Source organism: Ruditapes philippinarum, unplaced genomic scaffold (assembly GCF_026571515.1).
Source record: "Ruditapes philippinarum isolate M1 unplaced genomic scaffold, ASM2657151v2 ctg135_1_1_1_1, whole genome shotgun sequence".
Taxonomy (NCBI): domain Eukaryota; kingdom Metazoa; phylum Mollusca; class Bivalvia; order Venerida; family Veneridae; genus Ruditapes; species Ruditapes philippinarum.
In genome coordinates, this window is record NW_026862663.1 from 101,781 (window position 1) to 120,527 (window position 18,747).

An 18,747-nucleotide genomic window follows, 5' to 3' on the forward strand; every position below is an offset into this window, starting at 1 on the left:
TTCAGAAGTATTACAAGTATGGCTTTGAAACTTACCATACTTGTTCACCATCATAACCTCCATCTACAGACAAGAGTACATAACTCTGTCAAGGTTTTTGACAGAATTATGGCCCTTTTTTGACTTAGAAAGTGTATTGAGCTTGGTTAAGTTTTTTGTACCACCTCACTTTATTTCAAAACCATTGGAGGTATTGCTTTGAAACTGACCATACTTGTTTACCATCACGACCTTCATCAACAGACAAGAGGACATAACTCTGTCAAGGTTTTTGACAGAATTATGCCCTTTTTGACTTAGAAAATACATTGAATATGGGTAAAATCCACTTATTGCCTTAACCCTTTGAGATATTGCTTTGAAACTTTTAATGCTATTTCACATCATTACCCCCCATCTGTACGCAAGAGAAGGTAACTCTGTCAAGGATTTGTTTTTAAAAATTAAGGCCTTTTATCGACTTAGAATCTTGGTTAAGTTTTTAGTACCAGTCCACTTTTTAGCTCGACTTTTCTATGAAAAGGGGAGCTATTCCTACTCGCCCCGGCATTAAATAATGAATTGAACTTCCCTTCATGTTAATTCAAATATCAGTTTACAACGCATTATCTACATAGTGGACCCACAAAAAGTAACCAGTCACCCACAGCCTGTGTGAAAGAGATCCACTTGTGACCAACTGACAACATCTAAAAAAGCTTGATAAAATTTATCTATTACTTGTATTATAAGGTAACTATAATACTTTCACATACAAAGTCAAATCTATATATTATGCTGATTGTACAAAAAAATATACTGCTTCCTTGGCATAGATTTCTTGAAAAATTATGTTATTATGTCATTTACCCAAGGTGTTCTGAGTGACGTAAAAAATACCTTATTCTCTCAAAGTGGGTTTAATACTATTAAATTTATTTAAGGCTCAACTCAGTTTTTTTTTTCTTCTTACCAGCCCTCTTTTGACTTAAACATTTTCAAACTTTGCTGCAGTGTTCAAGGGTATCACACAAATTCAGTAAAAATAATTCTTCACTAAATATCTTAATGCTCATGGCCATTGTTCACTTTAAAAATACAGAGATTCTTGTATTGCCTTTTACTGCAAAAACTTTTTTTATTGGCAAGCAATAAAAAAGTCGAGCGCGCTGTCTTACGGACAGCTCTTGTTAGTTCACCTGTCACAAAGTGACATGGTGAGCTCTAGTGATCGCTTTTCGTCCAGTTGTCCATCCTTCCATAAACTTACTTTAAATGACATCTCCTCATTAACAGCTAAGCCAGTTTCATCCAAACCTCACAGGAATGTTTCTTTGGTGGTCAACTTTAAAAATTGTTCAAAGAATTAAATTCCATGCAGAACTCTGGTTGCCATGGCCTGAAAGAAAAAAAACTTGAAAAATCTTCTTTTAAAAATCCAAAAGAGCTAGAGTTTAGATATTTGGCTTAAAACATCGTCTAGTCAGTGGCTATCTAGTTTGTTCAAATAAAAGCCCTGGGTCAAAATTGGCCCCGCCCTTGGGGGTGGGGCGTCTTTGATATTCCTTATATGGTGTTTAAATATTTATCTTGAAATTAAATGAAAAAAGTATGCAGCACTGCTATGAATTTGTAAATAGAAAATAGTAATAAGTAATAGTAATAATGTATTAGAAGTAAAAAATATCACATGTGTGTACACAAATGTATTTATTGTATGTATGTACGTATGTAAGTTTGTACTGACATGTTAGACAATTGTTTATACAAATAATACCAAAAAAAAGAAGATGCAAAATAATGTTTTATACTTAGTTTATATTTTATATCAATCTTAATAAACATTTAAGATTCAATTATGAATAAAAACAGATATTTTAAAACAGTCACATTTTTAGGAACGAGTCTCATACATATTCTTTTGTATTAGATATTTTGAAATGTGAGGGAAGTAATTACAAATCAAAAGCATTTAAATCTTGTAAGAGTCATGTATCCTGTTTCTTGCAAACATATATTTTGTTTACTTTATTGACAGATTTAATGTTGACTAATGCCAATATTAATTCATAAGTGTATATACCAAAATGTGACTGAGCTAAGATGGCTTTGTCAATTGTGTATTGTGTGATTTATAAAAGAATAAAGCTTCTTCTTTTTCTTCTTCTTCTTCTTCATATATCATATGCATATAGTAAAAACTTTAAAAATCTTCTTTTAAAAATCCCAAAGAGCTAGAGCTAAGATATTTAGCAGAAACACCTTCTAATAGGTGACTATCAAGTTTGTTTAAATAAAAGCCCTGGGGTCAAAATTGGCCCCACCCGGGGGGGGGGGGGGGTCATTGATTTTGCTAATGTATATATAGTTAAAAACTTTTAAAAAAAAATTCTTTTAAAAAAACCAAAATAGCTAGAGCTTAGATATTAAGCATGAAACATCGTGTAGTAAGTGTCTACCAAGTTTGTTCAAATAAAAGCCCTGGGGTCAAAATTGGCCCCACCCCATGGGGTCATTGATTTTTCTTACATGTATATTGTAAAAACTTAAAATATCTTCTTTTAAAAAACTCAAATAGCTAAAGCTTAGATATTAAGCAGGAAACATCTTCTAGTAAGTGATTACCAAGTTTGTTCAAATAAAAGCCCTTGGGTCAAAACTGGCCCGCCCCAGGGGGTCATTGATATTCATTATATGTTTATAATAAAAACAAAAAAAATCATCTTTTAAAAAACAATAAGACCTAGATCTTAGATATTTAGCATAAAACATCTCCTTGTGAGTGTCTACCAAGATTGTTCAAATTAAAGCCTTAGGTTCAACATTGGCCCTTTCCCTAAGTGTCATTAATTTTGCTTAGATGTATAAAGTGAAAACTTAAAAAAATCTTCATTTAAAAGAACACAAAGAGCTAGAGCTTAGATATTAAGCATGAAACATCTTGTACTTGTGGCTACCAAGTTCCTCCAAATAAAAGCTCTAGGGTCAAAATTGGCCCCACCCAGGGTTGTCATTGATTTTCTTTATCTTTTGGAACTGTTGTTTTCCCTTAGCAATAGCAACCAGTAATGTTTTTACACATGCTGTAAGTCAGATACAAATATGAACTGCTTTTGTTTATATTTTACAATATTACTTGTTCCTTGTCATGAAGAGCTTTTATATACAGGTGAGCGATTTCAGGGCCATCATGGCCCTTTTGTTTACATTTGTTATGTCATACTGTAGAGTTTTCAAAGCATCCCCATAATCTTTTTCAACCAACATTACTTTTTCTTGTCTCAGGGCCACCCACACAGAGAGTGAAATTAATGTCCACTCCAGTAAGTAAAAACTGGAACTTTGGAAAAGAAGGTAAGATATATTAGTATGTGTGATGTTCATCACTATAAAGAAATTAGTCAAATTTAATTTTTGTAGAGAAAAATCTTATAAATGTGTTACTAAAGGCACACTGGAGAGCCTTAAGATTTTAAATTGTATTATTTTTTTAGAATTATCTAATATTTAAAGATTTATTTCATATTTACATAAGCTCTAAAACGTTATTTTTTCATAGTTGTACATCATGACTGTTTCAGATATAGAGGAAATGATATTCATGCTGACAGATTCTCCTGTAAGTTAACTTGGCCTCTTTCTAAAATTTGATTCACTACAGATTAAATATTAGACATATATTATACAGCTTGCTACAGAACTAATTTATCCACTTACATGTAATACTTGTTTTGAATTGATAATGATGGGGAGCACATTTGAAATAAGGAAACATTTATTTCCCCTTATGTTATCCCTGCTATCTGTGTGCAATTTCAATTATAAAATACATGTATAATTTTATGTCTCTTGTATCATGCATCTATTTCATTGTTTTGGTGTAAAATGTTCATGTACAATTTCACAAACAAAGCTATAACACCCTCTTTATAATTCATATTGTTAAGAGCATTTTATTTTCTTGTTTGGAAATAGATAGGCATTGTGAACTGTCTTCAAGTTATTAAATGTTTCTTTCTTGATAATTTTATATAATATTTAGGGGGTTACATGTAGACCATCAAGGGTACGTGCCATGTTTGCTTCTCGAGCATGTAGGAAGTCTATCATGATCGGAACAAGATTGAACAAAGCTGAGATGAAAAAGGTATTTTAATTTGTTAGTTTGCTTCACTGGTTGTAAAGATAACTCTGACACAGATATTTTGTAATAAATTATAGATATCTTTCTGTTTATTTAATATTTGATCCATCTAAACAAAGTATGATTCAAAGATTTTATGATGCACTACAAAAATTATTTATGGAAATTAAAACATGTACTTCTTTAAGGTCCTCAACATGGTATCCAAAATATAGTCTTACTACCCAACAACAGTAAATTAAGCAAATATAAGACATTAAGACAAGTCTCCGAGCACTTTATAAGAATACACAAAGTTATACTAATGCACTTTTGTTTTTTTCAACATAATATTTTTTTTTATTGTGGGGCATCTATGGTTTATTTCTAGTTTCTTTAATGTTTAAGCATATTTGTTTCAGCTTGTGTGTCACATGGGTGAAATAGAACAGCCATGGGTGAGTATTTATACCTATATTTATTTTTATTAACAAGAAATCCCTTTATATGCTTTCTTTTATATTTATTTGATTGAAGTACTATTTGCTCAAAATAAAACGTAGTTTATCTTTTCTTTTTTAAAGTACATGTATTAATTTAATTCTATTGTTTGAAAGATAAAATGATGATGTGTTCTAGATAAAGTTGACAATTAACTTATGAAACTTCTTTGGAAAAAAAAAATGTCCTTAAATTTTTTTTGCCCCATTTAAGATCAAATACAGAAATAGTTTTGCAAGTTAGTTCTATAAATCTATTGTTTATAACCAAAATATAGCCTCCAATAGTATTTCTCCGGAAGATGTTAGCTATAATCTTTGGGTTGCCATGGTTGATATTAGAAAAATTTACTTACATTTTAAAGCAGTATGACATTTTATATGAAAATGGATCAATCTATACAAAATTGTTCTGTAGTAAGTTTTGATTGTTTTTGCTAACTGTAACAGTTATTAAAGTTAATTTGTTAATGCCCATCGTAGTTTAATCAAATGAAATGAATATCATTAGCCCAGTTTTTGTGTCTGTCTGCGAGTTTTATCACAAAAACTTGCTACCATGTACATACAGGTGTTTACTATCAGTAGAATACATGGAGCATTGATATAACTAATTCTTTAAGTATTGATAAACCATACAAAATTACTTTACAGGGGTAATAAGTCAACTTGACATTTGGTTTGTCGGTCTGATTTAAGGTTTTCCCCCATTATAATGTCTGAAAGATGTGACCAGATTTAAACATTATTTGGTATACAGTTGAAATATAGGTCAAGTTTTGACTTTAACCACTGATATTTGACAGCAGAAATGATTAATTGGACCTCTTCTGATTTGCTCAAATAAAGTTGGTCAATCTTACATGGAAGCAATTTTTCTCAAGTATGATTTTTTAAAAAATATTTTTGGCTCATCTAGAGGCATGCAGCTTGAAAATAGAAATCTCTAAATGATTTCCTATAAACCTTAGTATAAAGTACATTGTCATAAACTATATCTGTAGCAAATTTAGATGGTTAAGGAGTGACTATATTTAAAATTATAAAATGATACTTTAAATCATTTCCTCATGAGCCAATGATAAGATCTCCACCAAAGTTGGTACATATAATTAGGTTGTAGCAATATATAAAGATCATCTATCAAATCTTGTTAAACAAACAATGTTTGCCTTCACTTCTAGGGGAGTCTGTAGCAAATGAAATACTTGAAATTACTTTCAAGATAACTGTATTATCATAAGATGGTTGGTCAAATAGTGTTGGTCACTTTAAGGGGCTACTATAGTTAAAAGTATAACATCTCTATATGACTCCAGATAAGAAGATTCATGTAGGTGGATTATTATCAAACTTGGTTTAGCATCCTTAGATTGTATTGCTTAAAGATAACTTTGGCCAGCATGTATTAGGAGTCACTGAAAGAAAAAAAAACTTCAAAAACACAAAACTTGATTGACAGCTAACTTAAATGATCTTCTATTAAGTTTGCTAAAGTAAAGCTGACCTCTTTAAATTGGCCACTTGAACTTAAAAATAGATAACTTGAATAACATGTTGTAATGAACGTCACAGAAGTTGTGGGTGGTCCTCTTATTAAGTTTACATAAATAAATACATTGTATTCCGAGAAATGGAAGATTCAAAGACGATGGGAAAAAAACAACCTTTTAACCCTTTTCTTCATGAGCATATTGTGAAAAATGGCCGTTTTCATTGAAAAGGCTCCTGTTACAAGTTCAAACTGCTATGAAACTATGAAAAATGCTTCAATACTGATGAAACTTGGCACAAATGTTGAATGGAACATAACCTCTGTATACAGCATGCTCCATCTTAAATTTCCTGTAACATTGGCAAGGGGGGGGACGTCTCAAAATTGCCAAAAAATGACTATTTTGCATTGTTTTTTCCATCAAAACTGATTTCAAAGTGCTGCAACTTCTCAATGAATTGAGATAGAGTAAATAGCTTTTCAGGGTTGGTTACACGTTATTTTACAATCTACCTGAGGCCATTTTTAGCATGTCACATGTCCAAAACTTTCTTGGTGATGAGGGGGGCTGTTGCCCCCCTTCAAACCCCCGAAACAAAAGGGGTCACATCCCCTTTCTGGCAACCCCCTGATGTACCTTTTTGATGGGTGATGGCCTCAAAAAATGGTCACTTTTTTATCAACATTTCTCAAACGAAAAACGTGTTTGGGGCCTAAATAGGGCATTTTTTCACTGTTTGAGGTAAAGGGTTGAATGATTTCTACTTATTGTCCAGTAAATGGACTTGAACCAAATTTGGTTTGTCGTCTCCTCAGATGGTTTCTTCCAGATTTGCTTAATAAAGGTGGGTGGTCATTAAAAAGGGGTTATTGGAATAAAAAATATGACTATTAATTAAACTTCATCTTATGAAACAATAGACTGATTTTCACCAAGATGCTGAATCTGCTGTACTGGTTACCTATTGAAGAAATTTGAGCCGCATCACGACAAAACCAACATGATGGGTTTACGACCAGCATGGATCAAGACCAGCCTGCGCATCTGCGCAGTCTGATCAGGATCCATGCTGTTCGCTTACAAACCCTATAGCAAGTAGAGAAACTGAGAGTGAACAGCATGGATCCTGATCAGACTGCGCAGATGCAAATTGTAGCATTTGTAGATTGACTTAATTAAAGATTATCCAATTTTGGTTGTTTTGTTTTAGGCATTGCCAGTATTAAAAGTTGAAAATCTTACATTTTCTTGTCAAACTATGGACATGGTGCAAAGTTTTCTGTGATTATGGAAGTTAAAAATGAAAAAAAAAATATTGTCAACATTATCAATTTAATGAGGGATGCATGCAATTTTTGAGCCACATTATTTGTTTTCATTCCAGAATTGCCCACATGGACGCCCAACTATGAGACACTTGATCAATTTAGATATGGTCCCAAAATAGATCATCCTGAATTCCATTTTGTGTTACTATACATGCCCTTTGATACTCTTCAAAAAAGGAGATAAGGAAAGATGACTCTCCAGGATGTTTTTTGGGGAGGGCAAGAATAGCATGTATCATCTTTCATGACAAAACTTGTATGAACTATTTAGGTAATCTTGTATCGATTTATAAGGTTGATATTTAAGTACTGTGGTATCTTGCATTGTGTTAATGATTATATGACGTAAGAAGCATGCTATTTTTAGATTATTTTTTTAAATCTCTGTCATGAACATCCTTAGTATTATCAAGAATGTGTTTGTTATTTGATGATTATTGATACTCTATCTAATTGTTGAGGTTTTATGTAAGGCTTTTCTGTTACATTTTTCTCATAACTTCCTGTATTGTTAAGAAAAAAAGATGAAGTTGTGTAGGCTGAAAGTATAAGATAGGGGTAATTTTATTTTACCAACCAATTTTTTAACAGATTTTTACAAATATTCGTGGTAAAGAAAAGTGTTCGTAATATAAGAGAATGTAATAAATTTTGAACTTTATACCATTGTTTTGTTATTATTAACATAAGGTCACATCTATATTTAAAGTACATCACTTTGCTGTCTTGTTCTTTAGTTTAACACCTTCCTACCCCCAATAAAAACAACTTTGGGGTACAATTTTGAGAATAGAAATAAGACTGTCACAGAGAATCAGGCTCAGTATAAACATGGACATATTTCAGATTTTGTAGATCATAAAATACATTATAATTGAAAATTGGTACAGAATTGTTAAGATATAGATGGTATTTGGTTGTTTTGAATGAATATGCTATATATCACATTGAGAAGAGAGAAAATTAAAATATTTTCACAAGCATTTTCGCACTTTGAAATTTAATGTATCTAGGCTTAAACCTCAGTTGACCTACTTTAAAACCTGTAATGAAATTACAGTGATGGCAGGAAGTGTCAGTTTATATATTTATAATATTATAACGGAAATATCATCATCACCATCATGATTATTGCATTTATATGCTATTGTCATTTAAGATGTTCAGTTATCAAATTGTTGTAAAATGAAATGATTTTGTATACACTGTTTGAAGAATAGTGAGGCTAACTAACATATCTTCAAAACAACTGATTATTCACCCGAAACTTAATATATGTCCTCAGGATAGCTGGATGTTCAGCTTCACTTACTATAGCTGTAAGGGTTTTTTTAAATCTAGTACTGACATCAAAAATCAGAATAAAATAGTACTTTAGTTAATCATTAGTGAGCTTGAAATAAATATTTGAACCATTTATCAATAAGTCAACAGCTATAATCTCTTGGGCAACTCAATTATTTATCCAGCAACAGTTTTTTTTACCTTATCGAAATGGAGTGTTCATATCTCCTTCAATTTATGTTTTGTTGGTCAATATTTTACATACTCTAAAGTTAGATTTAAGGCTGATATTCGTAAAGTAGCTCTAAATGGTTCAATTAAAAGTAACACATTTAATAAAGGCTGGAGTGTTTTTTTAAGGAAAACAAAAAGCAATAAACATGTAATTTGCAATACTTGTATGTCGCTTTTAAATCATATTAACAAAATAGGTTCTTTGCTTGTGCTTTGAAGATTGCTGGCTTGATTTTTTTTTCTAAATTGAAAAGACCTCCCAAAGATAACATACAATTATTTTACCTGCACCTATTTCATGGGCATGTTAGCTGAGGACTATGGCCTTAAAAGGAAAGCATGTGAGACCCAAATACTGATGTCAAGTTTTTTAATGATTTGTTTATTTTACAATTAGTTTCAAAATGCAGGATTAAGTTAACTGTTAATTATTGGGTGATAAAAAATTGTTTTAGTTCAATGGGATAATGTCAGTCAAATGTTTTAAACAATTGTAATGATTCCGCTTAAGGTCAGTTTCATCTTTGATCAATAAAATGTTGAATTATTTTGTTTAAGATAAATAATTATTTTATGGATATGCAAGATTATTTGCATGTGCAGTCCTGTTATGGTATTTATGAAGTACTGTATCTTCGGGCATCTCAGTACAACAAAATGACTTTATCACTTACAAAACAGCATGATTTAAGATTATCACCAATGTAGGACAGTGTTATAACCGAGTACAAACTGGAAGGTTCAAACTAGATTTGTCACTACCGCCATTGGCATTTGATATCAAAACATTCAGATAGATGAGGAAAACATATCGGGATGAAGTAAATTGGTTATATGTCTGACATAATAATGGTCAGAAAATAACTTTACAGCTGTATAGATGATGGTAACGTGGTGTCACTTGGTGCATTTTCAAGGACAAGTTGGCATTCCAAGTGTAAGTAACTGTTATAAAATCTTGTTATATGTTTTTTCCTGTTTTTTTGTTAGTCGTTCAAAGTGATGTTTTGTTACTTATTATGACCTTATATTACCTGTTCTAGAATGCCTTTCCATACATAAAGAATAGTTGATATAGATAATGAAAGTGTGACTATTTAAATAATGAGAGCCTATAATAATGCTTAATGATTGAAATAGCTAGGAAATAATGATGTCTCATCTAAAGGACTCCCATTCACCATGTTTAACTTTAAACATTCTAGAACCATAAGTGTTTATAAATCCTTCCCCACCAGTATAGAGCTAGGCCAGTATGCACATCCATACAGTCTGACCAGACTATATATTGATGGCTGACCAACTTCAGATTTTCATCGAGATATCCTTTAAGTTTCAAAATTGTTAGCCAGACAGGTCCATTTAAGAAATGTAGCAGGTTTAAGATAATTAAGCTGATCTAGTGACATCATACATCATTCCCTGTTTATAATTTGTCATATATACATGTAACATTAGTAAAAACAGTGTTACTGAATCATCATTTCTGTTGTTATTTATCTTGTCTGATAAAAGTGATCCCTGATAAACTGGATTATAATAAAATCTTCTATTGTTTAACTATTTGTACATGAAGGTTTAATTGTTTTAATATTCAACATCATGTTTCATATGAACATTGTGAAATATGGTAACTTTAACATGGTGAAATATTTTCAGGAATATCATTAATACAGGTGTCACAATATACACAGTACAGGTGTTGTATTAGTATTTGTAATTTTAATTACTTCACTGTATCATATAGTTCACAAGTTGTAATGTAAGATTTTAATAATTTGAAAATTCTATTATTTTTGGTGATATGTTATAGCATATTAAGTACATAAACTTGAAATTCATCACTATGTATAGATATTTTACAATCAATCTTTATATGTTTGTAATATTAAAAACTATGTGCACTCAAGTTTATATTAATAAAGTCTTTTTTGATATAGTATTTTCATAAAAAATCTTAGTTCTGTTAAAAATATAATACTGATGATAAATGCATTAGCTGTTATTTGTGTATTAACTTTTTAAACAGTTTTATTCAGATTTTTAAATGCATGTACATGTTCCAAAAATATAATTAATCTGTAAAAAAATAAATAGTCTGTGGTCAGTATAATTTACCTTGTGATACCTTGTGATGTTTGGGAAACTTTATTAGTCCCCTAACGGACTATCTTCCCCTCGATTTCTGTTTTCAGTGTCGTCCGCTCCGGTATTGGTCTATCTAATATATATTGTCCATTTTAAATCTCTTCCATTGCCAGTGTTTATCTAATTTAGATTTGAACTCATTTACATTCTTTGATAAAACTATTTCACTGGGAAGTAGGTTCCATTCGTTAACGACTCTATAAGTGAAGGAATTTTGTCTTATTGCCTTTAGTGTCTTAACTTTTCTAATTTATAAATATGTCCTCGGATTTTCATGATTTGTAACAGATAATTTGAATAACTTTTCATAGTCAAAATCGTCTATTTTGTGAATAAGTTTAAAAAACTTGTATCATATCTCCACGTTGTTGTCTGTATTCAAGAGTTGGTAAATTCAAAGCCCTTAATCTTTGTTCATATGTGAGTCCTCTTAGTTCAGGGATGATTCTTGTAGCTCTTCTTTGGGTATTTTCCACTAGTTGTTTATTTTTCTTTGTAACAGGGTAATAAATGATATTTCCATAATCAGTGATTGGTCTTATAAGACCTTTATACAATAACAAAAATTGCTTCTTATCCATGTGAACAAAATTTCTTTTCAGCAACCCGATATGTGAGTTTACTTTATTAACAGTGCGACCGATGTGCTCATCGAATTTCAAATTAGACGCAAAATTAATACCTAAGTCCTTTTCCTTGTCAATGATTTCAATATCAACATCAATACCAGTGTTGTCTTTCATTTTGTATTTTGTATCAAAATTGCTGTTTCCAATCCACATTATCTTACATTTGCTAGAGTTGAATCTGAGTAACCAGTCGTCACTCCATTTACATAGTGTATTAATGTCATTTTGAAGTAATTGTTGATCAGACATATTTCTCATAATTCGATATAATTTTGTATCATCAGCAAAAAGTCTACATACACATTTAACCGCTTCAGGAATATCATTCACAAAGATAACAAACAATAATGGACCTAATACTGATCCTTGTGGTACACCAGAGATAACATTACTCCACTTGGATATATTACCATTAATTACAACACGCTGTTTTCTATCTAAAAGAAAACTTTGAATCCATTGATGCAATTTCCCTGCAATGCCATATGCTGAAAGTTTATGAAGTAAACGTTTATGGGGAACCGTATCAAATGCCTTAGCAAAATCAAAATAAACAGAATCAACTTGTAAATTTTCATCCAAAGCTTCAGTCCAATCATCCAATACTGATAATAGCTGTAAAATGGTGCTTCTATGGTCCCTAAATCCAAATTGACTATCCGACAACATATCATGCCTTTTCAAATGTTCAATAATTCCCTGTCTAACATTTCGCTCCAGCATTTTACATACAATAGAAGTTAATGAAACAGGACTGTAGTTACCAGGATCAGATTTTTGTCCTTTTTTATAAATACAAGTCACATTTGCTAGTTTCCAATCATTAGGTATATTTCCTTCTTGTAATGATTTTGAGAATAACGTGTGTAGAGGCATGTATAGTTGATAAGCACATTCTTTTAAAAACTTAGGATGACAATTATCTGCGCCTGCGGCTTTTGAAGTATTTAGGGAATTCAACTGTTTCAAAATGTTCTCAGAGTTTAGATTAACCATATCAATATACTCATTTGAATCAATTCTGCTCTCAAAAACTGGCATATTTGAATCACCTTCCTTTGTAAAAACGGATGTAAAAAAGTCATTTAAAACTTCAGCTTTGCTACTATCATCTGTTATTATGTCTCCATTTATATCTTTCAAATCTCCAATTCCTGTTTTTGATTTAGTCTGTTCTTTTACATAACCCCAGAAGTTTTTTACATTTGTCTTAATATTATCTGCTCGATCTCTATCTCTCAATGTTTCAATAAATTTATACGATATATGGTTTTCATTATGTATTGTCGGCCAGGAGTCCCAATTTATGTCCGGGAAGTTAAAATCTCCGACAATTACCAAGTTTTTATGTGTCTTTATATAATCATGAGTAAATAAATTTAACAATAAGTCATTGTTTACATTGTCACTATTTGGGCTTCTGTATATGCCACCAATCAACAATTTTTCTTTCTTATTTATTCTTATTTCGCACCAAGAGGATTCTTTCATAGGCATCTCATTTAAGTTTTCACACTTCTCAGCCGATATAACATCTTTTACATAAATAACAACTCCCCTACAATTTTTTGTAATATTCCCAACAAATGTACATACCTTCAACCTGGTATTTTAAATTCACATGGGTGTATATTTGTTTGATCACCATTTTTTGGAAACATTTCAGAAATTACTATAATGTCCGGTTCGTGTATTGATATTACGACAACTAATTCATTTAATTTATTCAATAGTCCATCTGCATTTGTATAATATACTTTTAACTTATTTACATTATGCTATTCTCCCTGAACATTGTAATTTAAACTTACAAAACTGTCCTCCATATTTGAAGAGTTTAAAGAATCAGGACTCTCTTCTAAACTGTTTAAACTATAGGAACTGTTAAAACTACTTATGGAACTGTTGAAACTTGAACTGTTAACAAAACTACAATGTATTTGTACAGTCACTGTCTGCACTATTCACTTCAGAGCCGAAATGGCTGGATCTCCCTATCCATTTCCCTTCCTAACGCCGCGAAACTATTCTGAACTGATGTCCCAGAGTTTCCACCCCATGACGTCACGAGTTACCACCACGACCACGACCTTGAAATGATGTATATGAGTGATCCAATCCATTATTTACCACTGTTTTCACTATTTTACCTCTACGAATTACAAGGCCAGTCTCCCCTTCATTCTCCCTTTTACTCCTTTCTTGCCTTAATTCAAAGGCCAATTTCCTTTGATTTTTTGTTAGATCCTGTGTCACATAGATATTTGAGTATTTGGCATCATTTTTAAGTTTACGTGTCGCTTCAAGAATCCTTCTTTTGGTATCAAAATCTTTTACCGTTAAACGTAGGGGCCTCGCTTTCTGTCTTCCTTCAAATATTCTGCCAAGACGAGTACATTCCCCCATCTGTACATTACAACTCAATTTATCATTAACTATTTCTGATATACTATCACTATCCTGTCTCTTCTTTTCATTCAGTTCTTCAGCACTACTTTCTGGCAAACCTAAAAAGATAACATTGAGCTTTCTACTTTGGATTTCTCTCTCTTCCTGTAATGCCTCGTGCACTGCCTCTTGAATATTACTAACAGCCTGTTCATTTTCCCTAGAAGTAGGGGATGTTGCCAAATCTAACCTTTCTTCGATATTTTTAATTTTCTCCTCAACTGAAGTCAGTTGTGCTAGTATTCTCTTTAGTCCTGGGAGAGCAATATTACAATGTTGGCAAGTCCACAACACAGACGAATATCTTCCGCCCTCCTCAAAGATTCCATTTCTCAGTTTACTGCACTTTTGACAGTACCAGGCTCCACATAAATCACATTCAATAGATTTCCTACTTTCTAAGTCATTTTCACAGTCAGTACAAGATACTGTATCTTGCTGTTTAGACTTCTTAGCGTTTACTGGACTCGAAGCCATGTTCTTTTTTGGCGGCATGGCTACTATAAAGCAGATGGGTGGGGTAATACAACTTACAATCTTCAGATTTTGGTCACAAAAAACACTGTGTCACCAAAAATAAATATTTCTACACATAAAAGTCATCAATATAATTAATGTTGTCACATATTTTCCTTCGCCAATGTTTTATAACAAAGATGTTAACAGATTTTTTTTCCTTCACTTTTATTTTCAGCACTTGACCAAACCGGAAGCGGAAGTTATGTCTTATTCTTTTGAACTTGACTTCTATCTTATTCTTTGTGAGTGAATTTGTTTTTCCATGTTGAAGATGAGAAATTGGGTATTCTATATGTAAATAATTAGAAATATATATCTGCTTATGCTTAAAAACCATTATTTTCTTAGTTTAATGTCAGCATCATTGTTCTTTGTAATTTCCAAAACTTTATACAATGTAATATATTTGTCTTGAAATCATCTGAATATTATTCTGAATGGAGTGATCTGTGTGAGTAATTCTGTCAATATTGTCTGAATGACCCTGTGAATAAAGTCTGACCGTTTGGCTTACTAAATGTCTGAATTGTACAATTTTAGTTTTCGACATTTTGGTCATTACTCAGAGAAAGTCAGAGTTTTAAGTCTGAATTTTCACTGAATAGTACTTCAGATATGACTCAGTACTTAATAACCTGACTAATTAATTTTACTATAAGTATACATGTAGTATAGGCATTCATTATGCAGTAATTAAATTTTTCTTCAGACAAATCTTCAGCAAAAATTCAGATTTAAGTTATGCCATACATTTTCATAAGAGTTAATAAAGCCAATTAGATTATTACAGGAAAATACTTCTTGTGTGAAATCCTAATGAAACCCTTTACAAAAATTACATAAATCATGCCCCTTGGGTTAGAAATTGCCTGCCCTTAGGGTTACTTAATTTAGATAGACATATTCAGTAAAAATGTCTTAAAATTTAAAAAACGGCTTCTCTGTGAGGGTCACTAAGCTAACATAAACTTGTATAAGAAACATGTCTTAAAAGTCCTCTACTCAATAATTACAGTCAAGAGCTGAGATATTTGACTTGTAGCATTTGCTTGCAGACTTCTACATATACTGGGATTTAATAAGTCATGCAGATGACTAACCTAAAATGATATTACATTGAAGAACTGTGACCTTTTCTAGCAATGTATCTCAGGTGAGCAATATAGATCCATTATGACCCTCTTGTTATTACACATTGCAGGAAATCTTTTTGTTTAATTAAAATACAGTTGCTCTCTTCATTGCTTGTAATGTTTGACCTATTTAGCAAAATTTGTAATATATGACATCAGATAGGAATATTTGTGTCATTAAATGATGTTGCATTTTATTTCATCAAGTGGGTAGCAAGAACAGATTAAATGTCTTTACTACATATTGGCCACTTTTTTAGCTCACCTGTCACAAAGTGACAGGTTGAGCTTTTGTGATCGCTTTTCGTCCGGCATCCGGCCAGCATCCGTCCCTCCGTCCATCGTGCGTCCGTAAACTTTTACTTTAAATGACATCTCCTCATAAACCACTAAGCCAATTTCATCCAAACTTCACAGGAATGTTCCTTTGGTGGTCACCTTTAAAAATTGTTCAAAGAATTTAATTCCATGCAGAACTCTGGTTGCCATGGCAACCGAAAGAAAAAACTTTAAATATCTTCTTTTAAAAAACCCAAAGAGCTAGGGCTTAGATATTTGGCATGAAACATCTTCTAGTGAGTGTCTACAAAGTTGGTTCAAATAAAAGCCCTGGGGTCAAAATTGGCCCCGCCCCAGGGGGTCATTGATTTTCCCTATATGCATATAGTAAAAACTAAAAAATCTTCTTTTAAAGAACCCAAAGAGATAGAGCTAAGATATTTAGCATGAAACATCTTCTAATGAGTGTCTACCAAGTTTGATCAAATAAAAGCCCTGGGGTCAAAACTGGCCCCGCCCCAGGTGGTCATTGATTTTCCCTTTATGCATATATTAAAAACTTAAAAAATCTTCTTTTAAAGAAATCAAAGAGCTAGAGCTAAGATATTTAGCATGAAACTGGTTCTAATGGGTGTCTACCAAGTTTGTTCAAATAAAAGCCCTGGGGTCAAAATTGGCCCCGCCCCAGGGGGTCATTGATTTTCCTTATATGTGTATAGCAAAAACTTAAAAAATCTTTTTTGAAAAACCCAAATAGCTAGAGTTAAGATATTAGGCATAAAACATGTTCTAGTAAGTGTCTACAAAGTTTGTTCAAATAAAAGCCCTGGGGTCAAAACTGGCCCCGCCCCAGGGGTGTCATTGTTTTTAACTATATGTGTATAGTAAAAACTTAAAAAATCCTCTTTTAAAAAACCCAATGAGCTTCTTTTAAAAAACTCAATGAGCTACAGCTTAGATATTTAGCATGAAACATCTTCTTATGGGTGTCAAGCCCTTGGGTTAAAATTGGCCCTGTCGGGGGTGGGGTGGCAGATCATTGTTTTTCATTATATGTGTGTAGTAAAAACTTAACATCATGAAACATCTTCTTATGGGTGTCTTCCAAGTTTGTTCAAATAAAAGCCCTGGGGTTTAAACTGGCCCTGCTACGGAGGCCTATATACAGGTGAGCGACCCCAGAGCCATCATGGCCCTCTTGTTTTTGTTAATAAAATCAGTCTTAAATGTTGCTTTTGAACTATGTGAGTTATTTATTTTAGTTATATTTTAATATGACAGTGTTGATTAAAATCTTGAGATATAGTTTTACCTCATATTAAGTGGTAAGTAAATCAGGTCATATAATACTGCAGACAAACTTTATCTTTTATAATATTGACATTTTAAACTTCCTTATTATGAAGTGGTGATATAATATATCCTGTGATTTATTTGCCCTTATAAAACAAGTTTACTTAATACCTACAATCACTTATATTTAAAAAATATTTCCGTCGCTTACTGATTCAATCAAACTTAATCAAAGATATGTCATCACACTTAATCAGTTATGAAATATTTATTACTCATAGTTTAATTATTCTGTTTCAGATATGTTAGCGAAAGCTGGCCAAGCTCTTTACAGGTACCATATACGGTAGATATGTTGTAAATAAATAACATTTTTATGCCATCAATATAGAGCGAGGCCAGGGCTTGCTCTTGTCCAGCTGTCTGACCTTACTCTATACTTAGTGCTACTCTATTCTTATATTTTTTTACTGAAATCCCTTCATCTAATATTAAACTTTTTCATATTCAAAGGAAGGCAAGTCCAACATAATTATGGTAGTTTATGATGGACTTTTTTGTAATTTTGTCTTTTTTTTTTTAAGCTCATAGAGTTACAAATGTAATGAAAAAAAAAATCTCAATATATGAAGAGCCAGGACAGCATGTACATCATTTTTGGGGAGGCTATGCCGACCCAATGTTAATACCATCTGTCAAATCTTACTGCCGCGGTAATCAGGTAAAAAAATAGTACCTTGATTTTTCCTAAGCTGACTGATCACTCATCACAGACATTTACAATATGAAAATATTTTCATTCTTTAATTTCATATCAGATAATAATTCTCTGAAAAATTCTTGATTTTTGTTTGTTATTTTTTCAAAATCACTACTCCGTGACGTCATACTGCCGCGGTAATCAGGTTTAGGCATACGTACGTCTGTAATAAATAGTTCTGGTATGAAAACCCTTCTACATAATAATTTTATCAATAATTTTTTAACAAAAACGCATAAATGAAAATTTATAAGTAAATGCTTTTATTAGGTGGCAAATATTCTTTATTATTTTTGATAACAATTTTCCAATTACTACGCAGCGACCAACTGTTTATGACGGGTCATTAACTAGAACGTTGCACCACCGTAGTCTCAATATCATGCATGTTCTTTTGTTGATATAAACCATTAATAGTCCTTAATATTTTTTAAAGACAAATAATGGTAAATTGTCGCTTACATCAGAGACATGGATCGTGCTTGCGTGATAACTAAGGAAAACTAACTTATTAGTACACCCTAGGAGGCTGTACGCGGAAAACGCTCATAAACCGCCATATCATATAGCTGTAAAGTGAACAGTTAAATGACA

The 18,747-nt window shown here is 32.0% G+C and overlaps 1 protein-coding gene across 2 annotated transcripts in view; it reads left to right on the forward strand.

Moving 5' to 3' along the window:
• Nucleotides 1-8,087, forward strand: part of LOC132719774 (mismatch repair endonuclease PMS2-like) — a 28,094-nt gene extending 20,007 nt beyond the window's left edge. For both annotated transcript variants that reach the window (XM_060703625.1, XM_060703626.1), the window contains exons 21-25: nt 3,265-3,333; nt 3,561-3,598; nt 4,022-4,126; nt 4,525-4,560; nt 7,483-8,087. In XM_060703625.1, the coding sequence (XP_060559608.1) occupies nt 3,265-3,333; nt 3,561-3,598; nt 4,022-4,126; nt 4,525-4,560; nt 7,483-7,545 (311 nt within the window). In that variant the 3' untranslated portion in view covers nt 7,546-8,087. The remainder of the gene's footprint in view (nt 1-3,264; nt 3,334-3,560; nt 3,599-4,021; nt 4,127-4,524; nt 4,561-7,482) is intronic.
• The last annotated feature ends 10,660 nt before the right edge of the window (nt 8,088-18,747 follow it).